At 28.7% G+C, this 18,791-nt stretch overlaps 1 protein-coding gene across 2 annotated transcripts in view; it reads left to right on the top strand.

The window, feature by feature from the left end:
* LOC132944528 (intraflagellar transport protein 172 homolog) overlaps nt 1-18,791 on the top strand; it is a 103,054-nt gene that overhangs the window by 27,890 nt on the left and 56,373 nt on the right. For both annotated transcript variants that reach the window (XM_061013923.1, XM_061013922.1), the window contains exons 8-13: nt 547-749; nt 1,116-1,272; nt 3,515-3,633; nt 5,376-5,554; nt 8,703-8,846; nt 15,713-16,013. In XM_061013923.1, coding sequence (XP_060869906.1) covers nt 547-749; nt 1,116-1,272; nt 3,515-3,633; nt 5,376-5,554; nt 8,703-8,846; nt 15,713-16,013 — 1,103 coding nt within the window. The remainder of the gene's footprint in view (nt 1-546; nt 750-1,115; nt 1,273-3,514; nt 3,634-5,375; nt 5,555-8,702; nt 8,847-15,712; nt 16,014-18,791) is intronic.

The following is an 18,791-nucleotide window of genomic DNA, read 5'->3' as shown; positions in this document are numbered from 1 at the left end:
ACAATGAATTTATTCTTATTTATTTATTTTTATATTAATTAAATCTATTAAAATAACTACATTTTAGTCACGTATAATGATAGGTTAATGAAAAAAATTGACATTTCTCATGATTTATTAAATACGGTATTTCAACTGAACAATTATAAAAAAAAAAAACTTTTCAAAAGTACTATCTGTGTTCAACTTCCAATCCATATCATACCTATGGCAACATAAAACTTTATTTTTATCGTTTTTACCACCCTAAAAAATATAAAACAGGAAAAACACATCATTGAAATATTGCTCTGCTCCACTCGCAGTATCTAAAAATATTATTTTTAATCGCATTAAATAATCTCATTAAAGTTTATATGAGTATAGGTGATATCAAGTCTTTTATTAGCCCCGAAAAACTTTTAAAATTTATCACGATAAATTAAACTTGTATTTTATAGTTATAACAGTAGTGAATTCGGGTACGATGTAAACTTTTATGAATAATTGATTATATTTTATATTGCCAAGTTAGTTATAATAACTTGGGTACGAATTTTTTTTTAGACGGACAGTGTGGAAAAATAAATTTGAAATGACCTATGTAGGCCCAAGTCAGGTTTTGGTGAAACCGCTTAATAATGAATTCAGCAACCAATCGTCACACGGTGTCATACTTAAATCTCAATACGGCCATGAAATCGAGGATGTTCGAGTAATGGGTGAAGATCGATATTTGATTGGTCGTACAAGAGACACTTTGCTATTGGGTAACTAACAGTTGACTAACATTATTTAAACGGTAGTAGATAATAATATGTTATAAAAATGTGTGCTCACTGCTTATGAATAAGAGAAATAAATGATTTTTGTATTTAAACATTTGAAATCGTTATGATGTATTTAATCATGAAATGTATACCTAGGTTACCTATGCCTATACTAAAGTAAATAACTTGTACAGTCTCGAATGTTCCTCTAAGAGCGAGACTCACATTCCTAAAGCACAAACGAAAATTAAATAAACATAACGTAGGTACATTAATTAAAACATTGCCGGTGTAATACAATATTAATGTATACTATGCAGCTGCGCAGGCATTTAATAACAATCTTAATGTAAGCCGTCGTAATAGGTGATATGGAAAGGAATTTGCTGAGCGAAGTCGTGTGGCCTTATTCCGAAAGAAATGAGAAATTCTACTTCGAAAATCCAAGCGTGTGTTTGATTTTCAATTGTGGCGAACTGACTCTGGTGGAGTATGGCAACGACCAGATACTAGCGACCGTCAGGTAATCGAATATGTGCTTAAAAAATACGGTATCAAAAAAAAAAAAAGAAAAAAACACCAACTGTTTGGATAGGGGTGTTTTTGGAAGGGGGGGCGATGTAGTTTATACTCTTTTTCCTGCCGATTTTTAATTACAAAACCATTATCTGATATGGACGTGATTGGAAGCGCGGGGAAGCATTAATTATAATTAAGTGTAACGAGAAAGCCGTCACATCATTCTGCAAAAACCTCACAAAAGAACGACACAAGACTGCAACTGAAAATTGGGGACCATTAATTACAATTAAAATATTATACAAAATACCTATAAACATAACGTAAATCAAAAAAAAAAAAAAAAAGCACGGTAAAAAATATAATCTTTCTTGGTTGCGTTGTTACACTTATCATAATAATATTAATAAGCAGCGTACCTATAGTACTTTACCCACTACGACGTAGTTAATAGAAAAACTAATTTTCCGTCGGATTACAGCTATATTGTAGCCCTTTTGCGATTCACCGGAGGGGGGCGGGAGGGGAGGTACGATAAACAATCATTATAATTAGTGCGTTTATCTATTACGATATCATAAATAAAACTTTGCAGAGGTGAAAAAATTACGTACACGGTTTTTCTTTCAGTCCGTTAGAAAACTTTTCGCGGCCCGTATCGCCCGGTTTATACCGCTGCAGGTGAACATGCTTTAATGTCTGAGCAGATCTTATTCGCACCTCGCGGGGTAGCACTCGTCGTTATGTAGGTAGTGTATATAATTATAATATCGTTTAATTATAGTTTGCGGGCGTTTTTGACGATCACAATGTATTTTTGGGGCACGGTGGACGGGACGGCGAACAACACGGCGGTGGATCATTAATTATACGGAATGGTCATAGTGCGCGAAATGCGCGATGTGCTAACAGAAATTCGGGCCCGTAAATGCCGTTAAAGAACAATGAACAATTGTTACGCGAATCGGTTTTGCGTAAGATAACCTTAATTCGAACGCGCGGTCTCTCGTTTTACATAATTAAATGTACATAAATTACTTGCAAATAATATGTGTGCGCAATGTGGTTTTACTCCAATTCATATTTTTATCTCACCGCGAACGTCGATTGTTAAACGATGGTTTAATATAGTCGTACCTGTAACCTATAAATACATAATATAATATAATAGTTAAAAATAATATATGGCCAAGTAGGTAGGGTAGGTGTATACGAAAATAATTATATTGTGGTTTCAAAACGGAATCGTGTCGAAACCATACTTTGTTAAATTTTTAATACTATAATTTATTGCAGCGTAAAGTTTTGACTGGGGAATTTCGTAAGTTCGGTTCTATTTAAAGACGATTCGAATTCGGTTTAAAAATACACACACATAATATAGGTTGGTGTACTCACAACATTATTTATACTTTTATATCTTTTTTGCTATCACTTAACCGATATTATCATGAGCAATTTATGTGGTAAATAAATGTCTAAGATTTATTAAATAATGACATGGCAATATTTCGCGGTGAATGGTTCCTACACGGAGGATTAGTTGAATAAGTCATCCAACTGTGTTCGCAATAACCTAAATCAAAAGAAAAAAAACGAAATAACTGCTATAGGTATTGAATAGCGAATTTCAGTAGAAAATTATTCGTAATATTATTCTAAACGATAATATTATAATTGACATTTTTACGAACCACATTTATACTGTGCGTAGGTATATTTTGAAAAACAGTAAAACCGAAACGTTTACAATTTTCGACGATTCTTCAAATCTATCTTGGTAGTCAATAATTTTTACAAACAAATATATACCTAATATAATTTTACATAAAATGTATACATAAAATATCATATTATCACATTATGTAAAAGTTCGTACGAAATGCGATGGTTAAAAAAACACAATAATAATATAATATTAAGTGTTTCACTTTTGATTAATAAAATACAATACGAAGAATGCAATGCGCTAAAAATTTCTCAAAACGTCTATCAAAATACAGTAAGCGAATATTTCATACCTACTGTTCCTGAAGTTTTATTAAAGCTATCTTATCGCGGGGTAGATTATTGGCACGGAATCGACCTCGTATTTCCGAGGTATATTCTCCAAAAAGCTCTTCATGATTTGTCATTTAAGCTGTAAAAATCACATATATGTACCGTATTCGATTTTATACCTGTGCTTATAAAATGCATCAATATATATATAAATATATATTATTTTATTTTATTTTGTATTTTAGAACCGAGTTTGTAAATCCTCATTTGATCAGTGTACGGCTGAATGAACGAAAACAATTCAACTCCAACGAAGAAAACAAAAAACTCGCCTATTTACTGGACTTAAAGACAATTTGTATCGGTAATAGAAAACAGCATTTTATTATCCTCGTCCTATTTTTTTTTTTTATATATATTTTTACTTCTCGCTGCCCCGTGCTCATCGCCGAATTATTATACCTCACTGAACTATTTATTCCACATTTTACACCCGTTTTTATTACTAAAATGGAAAACCAAAAAATTATAGTCTTAGACACTATAATATTATGGTCGAAAGTTATACGAGCTTACCGAATATTTTAAAATTTTTACAATCAAATAAAAATATATGACTCGAGTAATGAATCATAAACGGAGACTCTTCAATTCATCAGGTATAAATACGAAATCGCTGGTAATTTTGTTTTTCTTACAGTTTATCATACAAATTAAATTTGTTGACTATGATAAAAAGAATATAAGCTCAGTTATACCATACAATATAATAATATAGATAGGAAAAGTAAACCGAATAATGGTAGTTTCAAAACACAAACTATATAAATAAATATTTGTAAAATCTATTAGACATTCGGCTAAAATTGAATTATCTTGTTAGCTTAAAGTGAATACAATTTGTTATCATTATTGAATAAGTACATGGAAGTTGATTACACTTGAAGAGTAGTTTTATTATTATATATACAATATACGTATATAATATATTGACATTTTTTCCTCGTTCTCTGCAATCTCAACAGTTTCAAATAGATTTCACACTTTGTACACAACATTGTGAAATACCTCTTTAAGGTGTAACCAACTTGTGCTTAAATCCTTCACCTTAATGCTTCACAGAACAATGTTCTTGTAAAACGTATTCTTTTGGATCATTGTAGATTCTTTATATTTTCTTGTTTCACTAAACAGTGCGACTAAGACTTAAAGTATAATATTATGTGAATAAAATAATATCTCAAATATTATATACTATGTGTTATAAAACAATAAAATTAAATATGTTTATTGTGTTAGTAAAGGGCCAAAAATGTCTAGTGAATATCTAAATTGTATGCCCAAGTTTTCTTAGGTGTCTAATTCATAAAAAAATCTTGTAAAATAATAATAATATTAAATGAAATTACCTATGATTTGGTCTAGATATACCAAAATGTTGACATTATTATTACCTATCTAACATTATCTAGTTTACTTTACCGATATGAGGAATTATGATTTTTTTTCTCTAAAAATAAAGAGTAAAATTAATTATTGGTTTTACTTTAAAATAATATGTAAGTACCTACCCTTTATTCTTCTTTTTACACATTTTTTAGATATTTACCCGTCATAAAATATCTGATATAATATTCAAATTATAATTATTTAATTTTAAGTTGACTCATGTATCCATTTTATTCATTTGTCCAGAGATAACTGAAATTATAATTAAAAAATATTTATCTCGATCACAAAAACAAATGAACAATATAGCCATATAGGTACAATATATCGTAATAGTGAAGTTAGGTTCCCAGACAGCAATTTGTAATGATAATATTATAATAGTATTATAATAACGTTATACTAATATTATTCGTTATTAAAATGTTATAATAATATTATTAATCAAAAAATTGTTGTCTGAGTTAGGTTTCTCATTATTTCTGTCTAATATGATACATATCTTCTCAATAACTAAACCTAACACAATTTTAAAACAGCCTTTCTACGATGGTTATTATTGGTTTATAATATTAATATCGCACAAAGTATATGATATTTTCCAACTGATGTAGATTTCTGCCGCTTAAACTTTTTTAATCATTCTTTATCTTTCAGTGGATTTAGTCGTAGGAGTTGTTGATCTACAGATTGGCCATGCAACAAAAATTGATTGGCTCGAGTTGAATGAAACTGGTCATAAGTTATTATATCGAGATAAAAGCACAACACTAACACTTTTAGACGCACGAACTGGTCATAAGGAAATATTATTGAACGGTTGTTCTTTTGTACAAGTACGTTAAATAATCCATTATTTTTCTAAAATAGCAATTAGGTATATACCTAATTTAAATGGTTTTTAAATAAATGTAATTTAATGACGATTTATAGTTTATATGATAAACGGTCATAATAATAAAAATAATAACTTAATAACTATAATTTAAAACATTTACTTTTATGTTAGTATATATTTCAAAAAGAAAATATAGCAAACATTTTTTTTCTCGCTAAATGCATTTACTGCGAATACTATTGTTATTATTATTATTAATACCTATGTATACTTATATTCATATTAAGATAATTATACAAATTAAAATAGTAGGATTATAATTATGATTTATGACCATTTTTTCTGAAACTGTACATAACAGTAGTAGAAATATATTTAAAACTGAGAATTTAAAATAAATATACAATTGATGATATTTTACTAAGAAATTAATAAGAATCAATTCTGTTATTCTATAAATTCTGCGAAAGAAAATTTTCTTTTGGATAAATTATAAATGAGAATTATATTATATTTCATTTATGATGTCGGAAAGGTTATTACTGCAATAACAGTATCAATACAATTAATTTTGATTGAAGATATTTTAACTATTTACTTGATACCAATATGATTGATAATTATTTCATTCTATACCAAAAGATTATTTCAATTGGTTTTTATTAAAAGGCCACTCGATTCTCGTAATCTGAAACGTTGAACCACACATAAATACTAGATAGGTATATCATACTATTGTTACCATTCAACAATATTAAATACTTTCAATTTTGTCTTGTTAAATACCTACACCCATGAACATAATATTATCTTATACATACAAATTAAAAGCAAATCACATTTAAATCGTCAAGTATATTTACTATACTTATATTATATAATATTGTATTATGTAACCCGAATGTCTTTCCAATACCAACACTCTTTTATGGTGATACCTAGGCGGAGTATTGGGTACACGTACGAACTACGAATCACGGGCATTCCCCCCTCCGACGGTTTTTGGTCTAGTAGGACACTCCCCCCATTTTTTAAATTTTACTTTTTAATAATATTATTTAATTATTTAATATGAAATTATTTTTATGCCTACTGTCTAATATTTTCATAAATATAATAAAATATTATAGATGTATATTTTTGATCAACTTAACTACTTGAATCAAACTCAAAAGCAATTATTAAATTGTTAAATATCCAAACTGGTACATTTTAACAAAAAAAAAAATTAATATGAACAAAGCCTAAAAAATATGTGTACAAAAATAACAAAAGAATCAGTAATAAAATGTTTTTTCACAAAATGCATCATTTTTATGACGGAATTTTTGGCCGTTTTTATTAATTATGAATTTTATTTTATTTTATACTTATTTTTTTTTTTAAATTTATTGTTTCTAGTAGGTAGTTGTGTGGATTAAACATACCTCCTAATACACATTTATAATCTATTATATTTATGAAAATAAAAAAAATGTTTGTATATTTTATATTTTATTTAAAAAAAAAATAATTAAATAATGTTGTATTATTAAATTCAATATTATTAGTCAATAATAAACTTTTAAAAAAAACAGTCGGGGGGAAATGTCCATTTACCGTACGTACACTCCGTCAGCAGATTTTCTCCTTTCGGCGTACATCTACCTAATGTAAAATATAATTTTACGGGTTATACGCTCTTAAAGGCTAAAACAACTCGAAAACCAAACAAACCTATTTAATAGTTCATAGGAAAAAGTTACCATGATGTTTTAATGAATTATTTGTCTGTTGAAGATAACTACAGTATATACGCAGCTGTGTTTAAAGGGGTTGCAAACGCACAGTTTTTAAGGAGTTCAAAATAGGTAATCCTCAAATTGTATGCATGTGGGTCTTGTAAATGTGTGCGTAGTAAAGTGATCATTACTCATTAGTGTGTATAAATAAAATTTCGGAGAGCTTCCGCGCACGCGTACGTACAACTCACCGCCGTGGCGTCGAACGAGTGAACGGTAAACAATTTACGCTCATTTGTATGTACTTTTTGTCAATTGTACCGATGGACCTGATAACGCGACAAGACTTCTGAAAACCGATTCGAATTCGTTAACACGTCCACTGGAGATCGATCAAGCCACATTTTAAGATATTTGATTGAGAATTAGAACTTAAAAAAATCTAAAAACTCAACATGTTGTTGAACATGATGGGTACAGCGTTCGCCTAACCCACTGGTACGATTTTCACAATTTGTTTTCTATATTATACTAAAACAATGTTGATTTTTCGCGTAACTACAAATAGCATATAACTAATGCAAAAAGGGTTGTGATCTTATTTAAATTATTTATATCTGAATATAATTATATAGGTATATTTCAAATATCAATTATACGTAGTACCTATGTACAGTAAAGTTGTACTACACTCCAATCCAATAAGTTGTATGGAAATGGACCGTTATTTACGTTTAATATATACATTTTATTAGTGCGTATACGGTATACCCATAAATATATTTACCAATACACCACTGCAGCTAGGCCGATTATAATTACATTTTTAAAAAGTCCAATTTCGTTAAAATTCAATAACATAATTTCTAAATGATTTAAATTATTTATGACAAATGCCATCTTTTCGCGGAATCCATCATCGTTGCAGATTTTTTATCGACGGCATAGCAACAATATTATTATTTTTCGTCTGCATACTCTTTTATTATAATATAATATCACATAAGAACATTTTGATGTGTCCGTCATTTCTTTAGACGCTACATTATAATGTTTTAACGCGAAACACATGTAATAATAATAATAATAATAATAATAATAATAATAATAATAATAACCGTTACTGCAGGATATTGAGCGATATCCAACAAAATGATAACAATATTACCCGAACCGCGCGGTATTATTAAATGGCTTTTAGTGTGTTTATATAGTGTTAAACATTGTTGAACACGTTGCTCCGGGTCCCGCGAAACGGCGAACAGTTTTAGTCGTATACATAATAATAATATATATAATAATGAACGACGGATTCGCATCGAACACAATAATCGTTTTACTAAATAATAATATCAGATTATTGTAGACACAGCTGAACCTATGTATATATATATAACCATATTGTATTGTGTTTTCGGTGCACAGTGGGTGATTGGCAGCGATGTCGTCGTGGCTCAGGGACGACAAGGCGCTTGTGTTTGGTACAATATTGACACGCCCGACCGGGTAACCGTGTTAACGGTTGCCGGCGACGTAATGTCCGTCGACAGAATTTCGAGCAAGACAACGGTAAGTCGTAACACAAAAACACATCAATATTGTATTATTGGCGCTTCTGTATTATATAGTTGCGGTAGGTGCCTAATATTACCCTAATATTCATAATCCATCACGTCATTATTGCAAATCCGCAAACAACGCGAGACGGACGACAACGAGTTTGGCAGTAATTGATATTATTATTTACGAAAAAAAAATTTTAAAATTTACACACTCGAGTCGGGTGATCCCATGGGGGATAAAAAAAATGTAATTCATGTCCTTGTCATGGTGTTGTGGTTGTTGTTCGACGATGGTTAACGTTTTTGATGTCCTTACATAATATTATTATCATATTAGATATTTTAATTATCATCAAACGCGATTATTAATATTTTTACAAGTTTATAGTTAAGTTAAACTATTATACGATATACGCAAACTCACATCTCGTATATATAAGTAAATATAATATTATAATATTAAATATATGTTATTTTTGTATTCATACTCGATAAAAAAATTGAGTCGTTTCAATCGGAATCCTATTTGAGATCATTATAAGGTTCCCCAAACTGCGAGTATGATGATGCTTTGGCTTTCTAATGTTTGAACTCCGCTCTAGAAATTAAATAAACTAATAACCATTTAATTAAAACATTTTTTGAACTTTTAACCTTGACATTGAAAATAAAATGTATTGAAATACAAATGTTTATACACATATTATAAAAATTATGATCAATATATTCTAATATAACATAGAATTTTAAAATCACTGTTGTGGTGTTGTTAATACAAATCTGATTAGAGTTGAATTTTTTTTTAGATAGAACAAATGCTTAAAACAAAATCTATACAATCATTATAATAAATACACATTCTTCATAATTACAAATTTGTATTATTCATTGCACTGTAATGTCTGCCTTAAAATGGTAAAATAAGTAAGCGTACGTTGTGTAAACTTTTGTGACAATAAACATTCATGGTATCCAGATAAATAATTGATATAAATGAACAAGTTTTGAGCGATAAAAATTAAAACGATTAATTATTATATTTTTGTCAATTCATAATGAACATAATATGCATTTAAACTGTTTTTTGTAAACTTATGAAATTATATTACACATTAATCATAATTCGTAATAATTCTTATAATAATAACTACTTTTACATATTTTCAATATACATGTATATTATCTATACATAATATATATATATATATATATATAAAATATATAAAGCTGTAGAGTTTGTGTGTTTGAACGCGTTAATCTCAGAAACTACTGGTTCGAATTGAAAAATTATTTTTTTGTTGGATAGTCCATTCATCAAGGAAGGCTATAGGCTATATAACATCACGCTACGACCAATTAATAGAAGTGCTCAAACAGGGATTTTGAGATTTACGATGGAAATATTTGTTTATAAATGGTTGCTATTGGTTATAGGAGAAATAATTAATAGAAATAGTATTTATTTATTATTGGTTGCTATTGGTTAATCGGGCAGATCAGGTACAAGCATGCATCAAATCGAATTTTCGCACATTGCCTACCAGAGTGGCTGATTTGCACTTACTGCAGTGAGTTACACCAAAAAGGAGTTGAACAATCACAATTTTTCGTCATTTTTTATGGGCCACGAAGTGCGCAGGATCAGCTATATTATATATAAATTAATGTTTGTGTGCAGATCTCTGGGAAGAAGATAGGCTAATTTAAAAAGGATTAAATTTGGTTTATTTTATTCATCGGATTTTAGTACGGTTAGGTTAGGTTAGGATTATGTATTAATTGATTATATTAATCTACCGTATCATATCAAAATAAACTTGGTATAACTTTGATACTTTAGAGTTAAATCCATACAGTTACGTACAAACAGCACGGGGTCCGCGATCTACCGCAGGTAGATTGCCTACCTGATAATATACTGCTGTGAATCAGAATTTTTATTCCAGGCAACAGAAAAGTTAAGATAAATTTTGAACACCATACACCGAATATTAAAAAACGAATTGAAGAAAGTTTGAGTCATATAGAGTTGGTACGTTTAACGGGCAACGAAGTGCACAGGATCAGCTAGTATATACAATAAAAATAGTGTATCATATTACCTTTTAATTAATACACGAATCCACTCCGTTATTAAATTGATTCGTAAAATATGTTTAGGTAGGTATAGGAAATAAAAATAATTTTCAAGATGAGAAATAATAATGTATATGAGTTTTTAACAATTAAATATTATTAAATTATTCTGATAATTCTGTGCATACATAATATTGTTATTGGTTATACTAAAAAAAAATTTACAGACAATGTGTGAATTAACGATTAAACTCATGAATACCTACAGATACGAATATTAAAAGCATTTCAGTTCACACTATAGTTAACCGATGGATAATAATTAGCGTCTGGTTTTTCAAAATTCACCTCCTCGTCGGTTAGGCAGGTAGGCCGCTGCCAATCAGCTCGAGGACGAGTCGTCCCGTTTGCGCCATGACGTAACTGTACAAGAGTCGGCATTATTATTATTTTTAACGTTGACGGACTAAGAGTTAAATTAACATTAACAACTAGAGAACCCGGAGCGCGTTGTCTCGCCCTCATCCGGCCAAAATGAGTTTGGGTCATCCACTACCTACCCATTTTACTTGGCACTCATCCTCCAGATTTTTGCAAATGTGTACGGGTCCGCGATACATTTAAAACACGTCATTATTCGCACGAACTGCAGCAGCAGCTGAATTTTTTCTTCGCTGTATATACGACGCTCTGCAATGGTTTATTTTGTTACACCGGCATCGACCTACCAACCGACCAACCGACCGACCCAGAGAGAGAGAGAGACAGAGAGATAATATTGATTATTGTTACCCGACAACAGTGTTCTATATACCGTTAGTAATTTCATGATAAGGACACAATTTAACAGCTAATGGGAGGTACACGTGGGCGAGACGAACCCATACACATACTCGAACACGTGCACGCACGCACGCACACACAACCGAGCACTTAGCTAACTCGATACATATTACGTACTAGAGAAACTATCTATATAAGTATTGTTTGTTATTCTCATCGAGATTCCGTTCACGTAAGAAAAAAAAAACAACATTCGGTGAGTTTCAGAGAGAAATTATTTTATCGCATGGCAAAAATCTTGCAATAAATATCCGCGATTTTTCTTTTTCTACGAGTATTATAGATAGGTACATACATGTCTGCAAACACGAACGAACGTCAAATCTTTTGATTCACAACGTCCCCTTGATCATTATTTATGGTGCCTATTATAGGTCGTATACCTATTATAAGCGTTCAGGAGTTCTTAATACACAAAAACTGTTATTATATTTAACCACTAAATCTCTGCCGCGGCATAAGATCGAGTTTGGCCGTCCAGTGACAGTTGAACTAGTTATTACAATTTTTTTCAAGTGTGTACTAATATCATTACACGGCAAATCAAACAGTCGAAACAATGCTAATTCTCGATAAAAAAAAAAAAAATGTAAGTTTTATCGTTAGTACGTAAATGAAAATTTGAGACAAGAAAATAACTGTATAAATCGTAAAAGTGCTTCGATTAGTGCCTATCACATTGTTCCAAAAAAAAGATTGATTGTTTGACGTTCCCACAAAGCAATAAAATTGAATCAACTCAATTCTAAACAATGATACAAGTCTAGAAAACAACAGTCCTTGAGTTCATACTTCAAACAAATATGTTTATAAAATACAATATACTTCCTACCAAAGATCGAGATTCATTGACAATGATAACAAAAATAACAATAACCACACGAAAAACTGAAATTGTAATAATCTGTGTTAGATACTGAAAATAGACGATTTTTCGATTCTCTGAGAGGCTAAACACAATGAAAAACTGTACGAAAAAGACTGAAGAGTGTTACGTAAAAATTTAATTTTAGATGTGATGATTTAAGATATAATTTGTCTGTTTTTCGATGATTTAATATTACTAGAAAATGAATCATAACACATTTCCACACAATAGGTACACTCACAATTAAATGGCCTGTAGGTAGACACCTTTCTCATTGGTTTTTTTTTTAAATTGTGTTTTATATAATGCAAAAGTTTTAACTAAAAACATATAACATTAATCCAAAATAAATGTACGATATTATCTAAATGGATTTCGTAGATTTTTCAAATCTTGGTCGTTAATTATGTTTTAATCACTTAAGTTTCAAAAATTACATAAAGAATATTATACGGTGTCCTATGGGGATTTAGTAATTTAAAGTGGGAAGGTAATGTAAATTCCATTACCTCATCATGTTAAATTAGCGAAACCCCACTGTTACACCCTTTAGTAAACCGAGTGCAGCTCAGAAGTGTCTTCTGAATTCGATAAGTAGCTTTGAGAACATAACAGTATATTACCACAAAACATTTAACCACGCAGATCACCCATTTTTGACTAACTAACTATGGAAAAATTTTCATTTTATATTTTCTCTTGTATTATAATATATTATACTATGTATAGTTGATTTACTGTATTTATATCGATTATTTGCGATTATAGTCCTATTACAAAGGTAAATATATATTTTCAATACAATTATTATTTTAATAAACTACCTATAGTTATAAAATATTGGATTACTACACTACAGTGATGTTTTAAGCCAATTAAATTATTATTCCCCAGTCTCATATATTTTGTAACTATTTACGTGTCATTTTTAATTTTAACTATGTAATTTACTTTATTGACTGTGTAATAGGTTTCAATAATGCTCATAACAAGCCTTTTAGCAAATTTGTTTAAAGTCATTCAAATTAATACTTGGAATTTGATTAATTTCCACGTATCTAATTATGCTATGTTTTATGTTTGTTAAATAATTAAATTAGCTTCGAAAAATAAAACTATTTATTTATTTACGGAATAAATCCATTTACAATATATTTAATAGTAATATATAGTGTACAGTACCATGTAACAAAACATATGATGAATATTTAGTTTAGTGATTACATATTATTTTACGCGTAATTATTTCCAATTACTAGATTAATGTATTCTGTAATGAAGCCATGGTAAAATATCGTACTATTCGGTAGGCATTTAAGCATTGCGATATTTTATAAATATTAGAAACTAAATTGGCCTAAATTTTTTTATTAATATTTAAAACTGAACATTGGTAGCTGGCCAGCTCTAGAGGCAACTAGCTGACACGACAATGCTTTGCTATTGCTAGGTTTTTGTGATTGTTCAACTCCATTTGGATTGAACACGCTGTGGAAGCAATGTATTTTTAAGTGTATATGATATTAATAATATTTTAATTTATAGCCCATCCCGACCGGCGTTGTCCGTAAGATTTGCTTGTGATAATGCGAGTAGTATATTATCAGGTATAGGCAATCTACTTGCGGTGGATCGCGGAACCCGCGTGACGCGTGCATAAGTGTATAATTTAACTCTAAAGTATGCAAAAAATTGGTCCACAGACACCGTGGTTCGAACTCGATACATTATGTACTTAAAATACTCTAATAATAATAATTATTAAAACCAACACAAATAATAATAATCGCAAAATCCCTGTTTGAGAACCTCCCAAGGTTGAACCTCTTATTTACCCTTTTAAATGAAACAAATATTGAGTGTTTTTAAATTGTATGAAATATTAACTCTAAAATATCAAATTTAAGGTTGCAAGTACAATTTTTGTTTTTTAAAAAAAGATAATTTTATTTCCTTAAAACACAAAATATTGTCAACTTAGTGCCGCTGATTAATATTTGTTTTTAACGTCTTAAAATTGTTCTATTATTTAAGTAGGTAATTGAAAGTTAGGGATTAAAAAAAATGTATTAAGACTCGTAATTACTACTAGTTTAAATGTTTGTATGGATTATTTTGTGCAAATCAATAAATAATAACACAATTTTACATAAAGTAGGCACCTATTTATATACTTATTTATTTATCAACTAGTTATCTATGAGTTTATGAGTCTATGAGGAAATATTTATATGTATCTACTACCTACTTAAAACTAATAGTTCATTTTTTTTTATCCACTATTATATTATTAATACGTCAATAAATTTATAAACATAATTATTTTTTTTTTAAAACATTCAAATGAAAAATTCTATGTGTAACATTTTCAAAAAAATACCAAATAACTTTTTAAATATTATATTGTTTTTAAATATGCAATAATTTTTTTAGTTTTTATATAATATTAATATATTATCATAAATCAAGCGAATAATATTCAAATAGTCATTATTATTTATTATCACAAATTTACATTTAATTATTTACATAAAGTTAATAGATATACAATTATTATAAAGAATTGTATAAAACAAATCGTTCCAAAAATAATTTTATCATGTTAATTACATCGTTCAAATTTTTTTTTATTTTAAGAAAGATTTATTTAGGGTGATAAATCAAAACTCTAAAGTAATAATAATGATACATTTAAAGATAAAAACAATGTAACAAACAATAATATAAGACGATTCGGTAGCTAATTTGCATATTTTATTTTTTATTGTGCTCATTAAAACATAATTATGCACAAAAATAGTACTACACGTTGTAAACAACTTGTTTTACTCGTTATCTATATGCTCTCATCTATGAGTTATCTAACTAAGTCCAAAATATCATAAATAATTTTGTTTATAAGATTAAAAAAAATAATAAATGTTTTCTACTTTTGTTTACATACCAACAGTGTAGGTGTACGTTTTGAATTAATATTAATTATCTAGTCTTAAATATTTTTTTATTCCGTGATGAGTAAGTTTGACATAGAATAATAATATGTTAAATGTCGTCTCTACTTTGTTTTATTTCATATTTGAGCGCAGATCCGTTGCCAAGAAGGCGAACGGCATCACACATACGACTTGGACGAACGTCTCGTAGAATTTGGCACGGCTGTGCACGACAGCGATTTTGGACGGGCTATATTGTACCTGGAAAGTTTGGAGGACAGTGATGATCATCAGTATGAGGTTGATGGAATGTGGCAAAACCTGTCAGATATTGGCCTACAGCTTATGAACTTGCCAGTAGCTGCAAGATGTTTGGCAGGTGTCGGTGACTACTGCAAAGCATGGTATCTGCAAGAAACTTATAAGATGGCTGAAAAGTTCGCACAGGAAAATAGTAAAGTATAATCAAATAATATATTACCTCAGTTTATTGAAACTTCCGTTTGGTATTTGAATTTTTATGTGCCTCTTACTGATCACGACTTATATTAGGTGACCAGAGAGTACGTGCATATTATGCAGTTTCCATAAAGTAATAGTATTAATTATCATATTTGTATGTAAGGATCATCATAATATTATACACATTTAAATGAGACAGCTAACAAACTCAATTTTTGAAAAGCATTAAAAAAAATTTAAATTCCATGAATATATTTTGACACCAATTTTGCATTTATATAATATAAATAAATATTATACACATATAGGTATATAAATATAAACAATAATTAATATTTATAATTTTTAACGACTCAATATTTCGAAAAGTATATTAGTTTGTTCCAAAATGACCATAATTTGGTTGGAATCAGCACACTTTATACTTTTTAAAATAATTAATGTTCACGGCGTTCACGCATTATTTGATTATAAAATATATAAATATTATAAAAATACGTATTAGGTAACAATATTAAGAATAAAACAAAAATCTAACTGGTTAAAAGTTTAAAACTCAATAACTATGTACATGTTGATGTGGTTTATATAGCATTGGTTGTTAGTTTCATCTAATTAATTTATAATTTAAACCTGTTTGAAAAATTCAGAAGTTTGGTGTGATCAATTAACAATTGAGAAATTCTTTGAAAAACTCCTTCTGTTATTTTTAAGTGAAATTAATTACTTATTTGGGATAGTTGAATGCATTAATAAACGGTTTTAAAATTGCAGTTTCAACGTATTAAGCTGAAGGAAAAAGAAACTGTTTTTCCAAGTTAAATGTACCAACTGCATCGCACTCATTTAACGTCAATTTATTAAGAGTCTACCCACTCGATAAATTTGCCATTTCTATCTCGATGTTACCCGACAGATACAATTAAATAATAATAACAAAAGAAGAAAAGACAATTTTTAAGATAGAATAGGAATGAAAAAACCATTTAATGACAAAACAAACGGTCGTTTAACTTCCATAAATGTTGGTGTAATTCGTTGTATACGTACCGCTAGACTTATTGATATTAATATAAGTTTTAATACAATTTCACTACCAGTCTTACAAATTGAATCATATTATAAATAATGTATTTAAGACGAAAATTTTTCATAGTTTTCACGCATGTGACATTCACCGAGTAATTAGTATGATTAAATGTTTAAATGTTCTAATTGTATACATGACAAAAAAACTATTTTTTAATTAATGATAAATCTCATTCTGAACGCTCATCATTTTATTACTACTTAACCTTTGTTTGTTTTAAACTTACCGTATTTTATGATTGGAGTAACAATATGAGTACATTGTACACTTAATATTTAAATAATGAAACATGGACACTGGACAGTCCACTGGTGTGTTTCGAGAATAGTGTGTAATGTAGGTTTAGGTTGTAAACATACTGTTTAAGTAGATCGGAGCATACCCTTTAAAAAAATAAAAAACTTTATAAAATAAAAAATTAATTAATATTTAAAGTACATTATTAAATTAATTAGGTACTTACGTTGGACGATCGATTCACTCATATTTTTAAAATAAACTACATGTGACCCAAACAAAATATTATTTCTAAACAAAATTTATTCAGATACTAGCCACTTGTAGTTGTATTTACATCATAGATAATCATATATTAAATAATTAGATTTTAATAAAAACCCATTCACACTTGAAACTACCGACGACCGTTGTGGCATTTAATCACTTAATTTCTATTCTATATTTGGGGTAGTGTATGATTCAGCAATATATTCACAATTTTAAAAACAACGATTTATAAATCACAGTTTATATTATTGTATCGCTTCATAGGTATAATAGCTTTAATATTTGGTCCAAAATTTCGTTTAACAGTTATTTCGATTGAGGATGAAATTTCACATTTTCTTTTATTTATATTTGAAAAGATAATATTGTTCAACCCTGTTTTAAAATACTTACATAACTTACGTTACTTTATAATATTTATAACATTGAATATGATAGTTGATCAATTAATTAATATGAAGATTGAACATTTTAAGAAGATGTCAGCTCAATATTTGTTTTCTCCCTCAGACCTACGCGTAACACAGATAAAATCACCTAAAATCGTTTTTATCGATAGTATATGACATATTATCTTATATTTTATTAATATTAGACTTTGTATTTGACTTTCGAAATAAAATAAAAACATTTTGTACATTTAAATGATGTTTATACTGTTTTGAGATAATATTTAGACAAATCAATAAAATGTAATACCCCAGAAAATATTATTCTCTATTGTTTCTGTAATTTCTGTAATTTTTCTCTAAGATAACTCAAAAACATAAAAAAAAATATTGTACGTAAATATGCGTTTTGTCTATAATATGTCGCACGTGCAGGGCCAGGGAGAAAAAACAAACAGTGCGCCAAGGTACATCCTCTTAATAATTTTGTTTGGATAAATCCTATTATATAATCGTAACAATTATAGTTTGTATGTTATACCGATTTTGTTTTTTTTATTTGAGGCAAGTCACTGGGCATAACTTTAAATAGTATATTATGCAGTATTATTATTAGGTCAAGGAGCAGAGTTTTAAACTAATGTCAATGATTAATAATTGTTCATATTAAAAAAATGACTTAAAAAATGCAATCTTATCATTATTTGTTTTTGAACCAATTGTAATGGTCATCATATTCTGGTTTTATTTCATATTATTATGTTTTGTATTCATTATTATAATG

The sequence above is a fragment of the Metopolophium dirhodum genome, chromosome 5, assembly GCF_019925205.1.
Source record: "Metopolophium dirhodum isolate CAU chromosome 5, ASM1992520v1, whole genome shotgun sequence".
In the NCBI taxonomy this organism is placed as follows: Eukaryota; Metazoa; Arthropoda; class Insecta; order Hemiptera; family Aphididae; genus Metopolophium; species Metopolophium dirhodum.
This window is presented reverse-complemented; position numbering and strand designations above follow the sequence as displayed.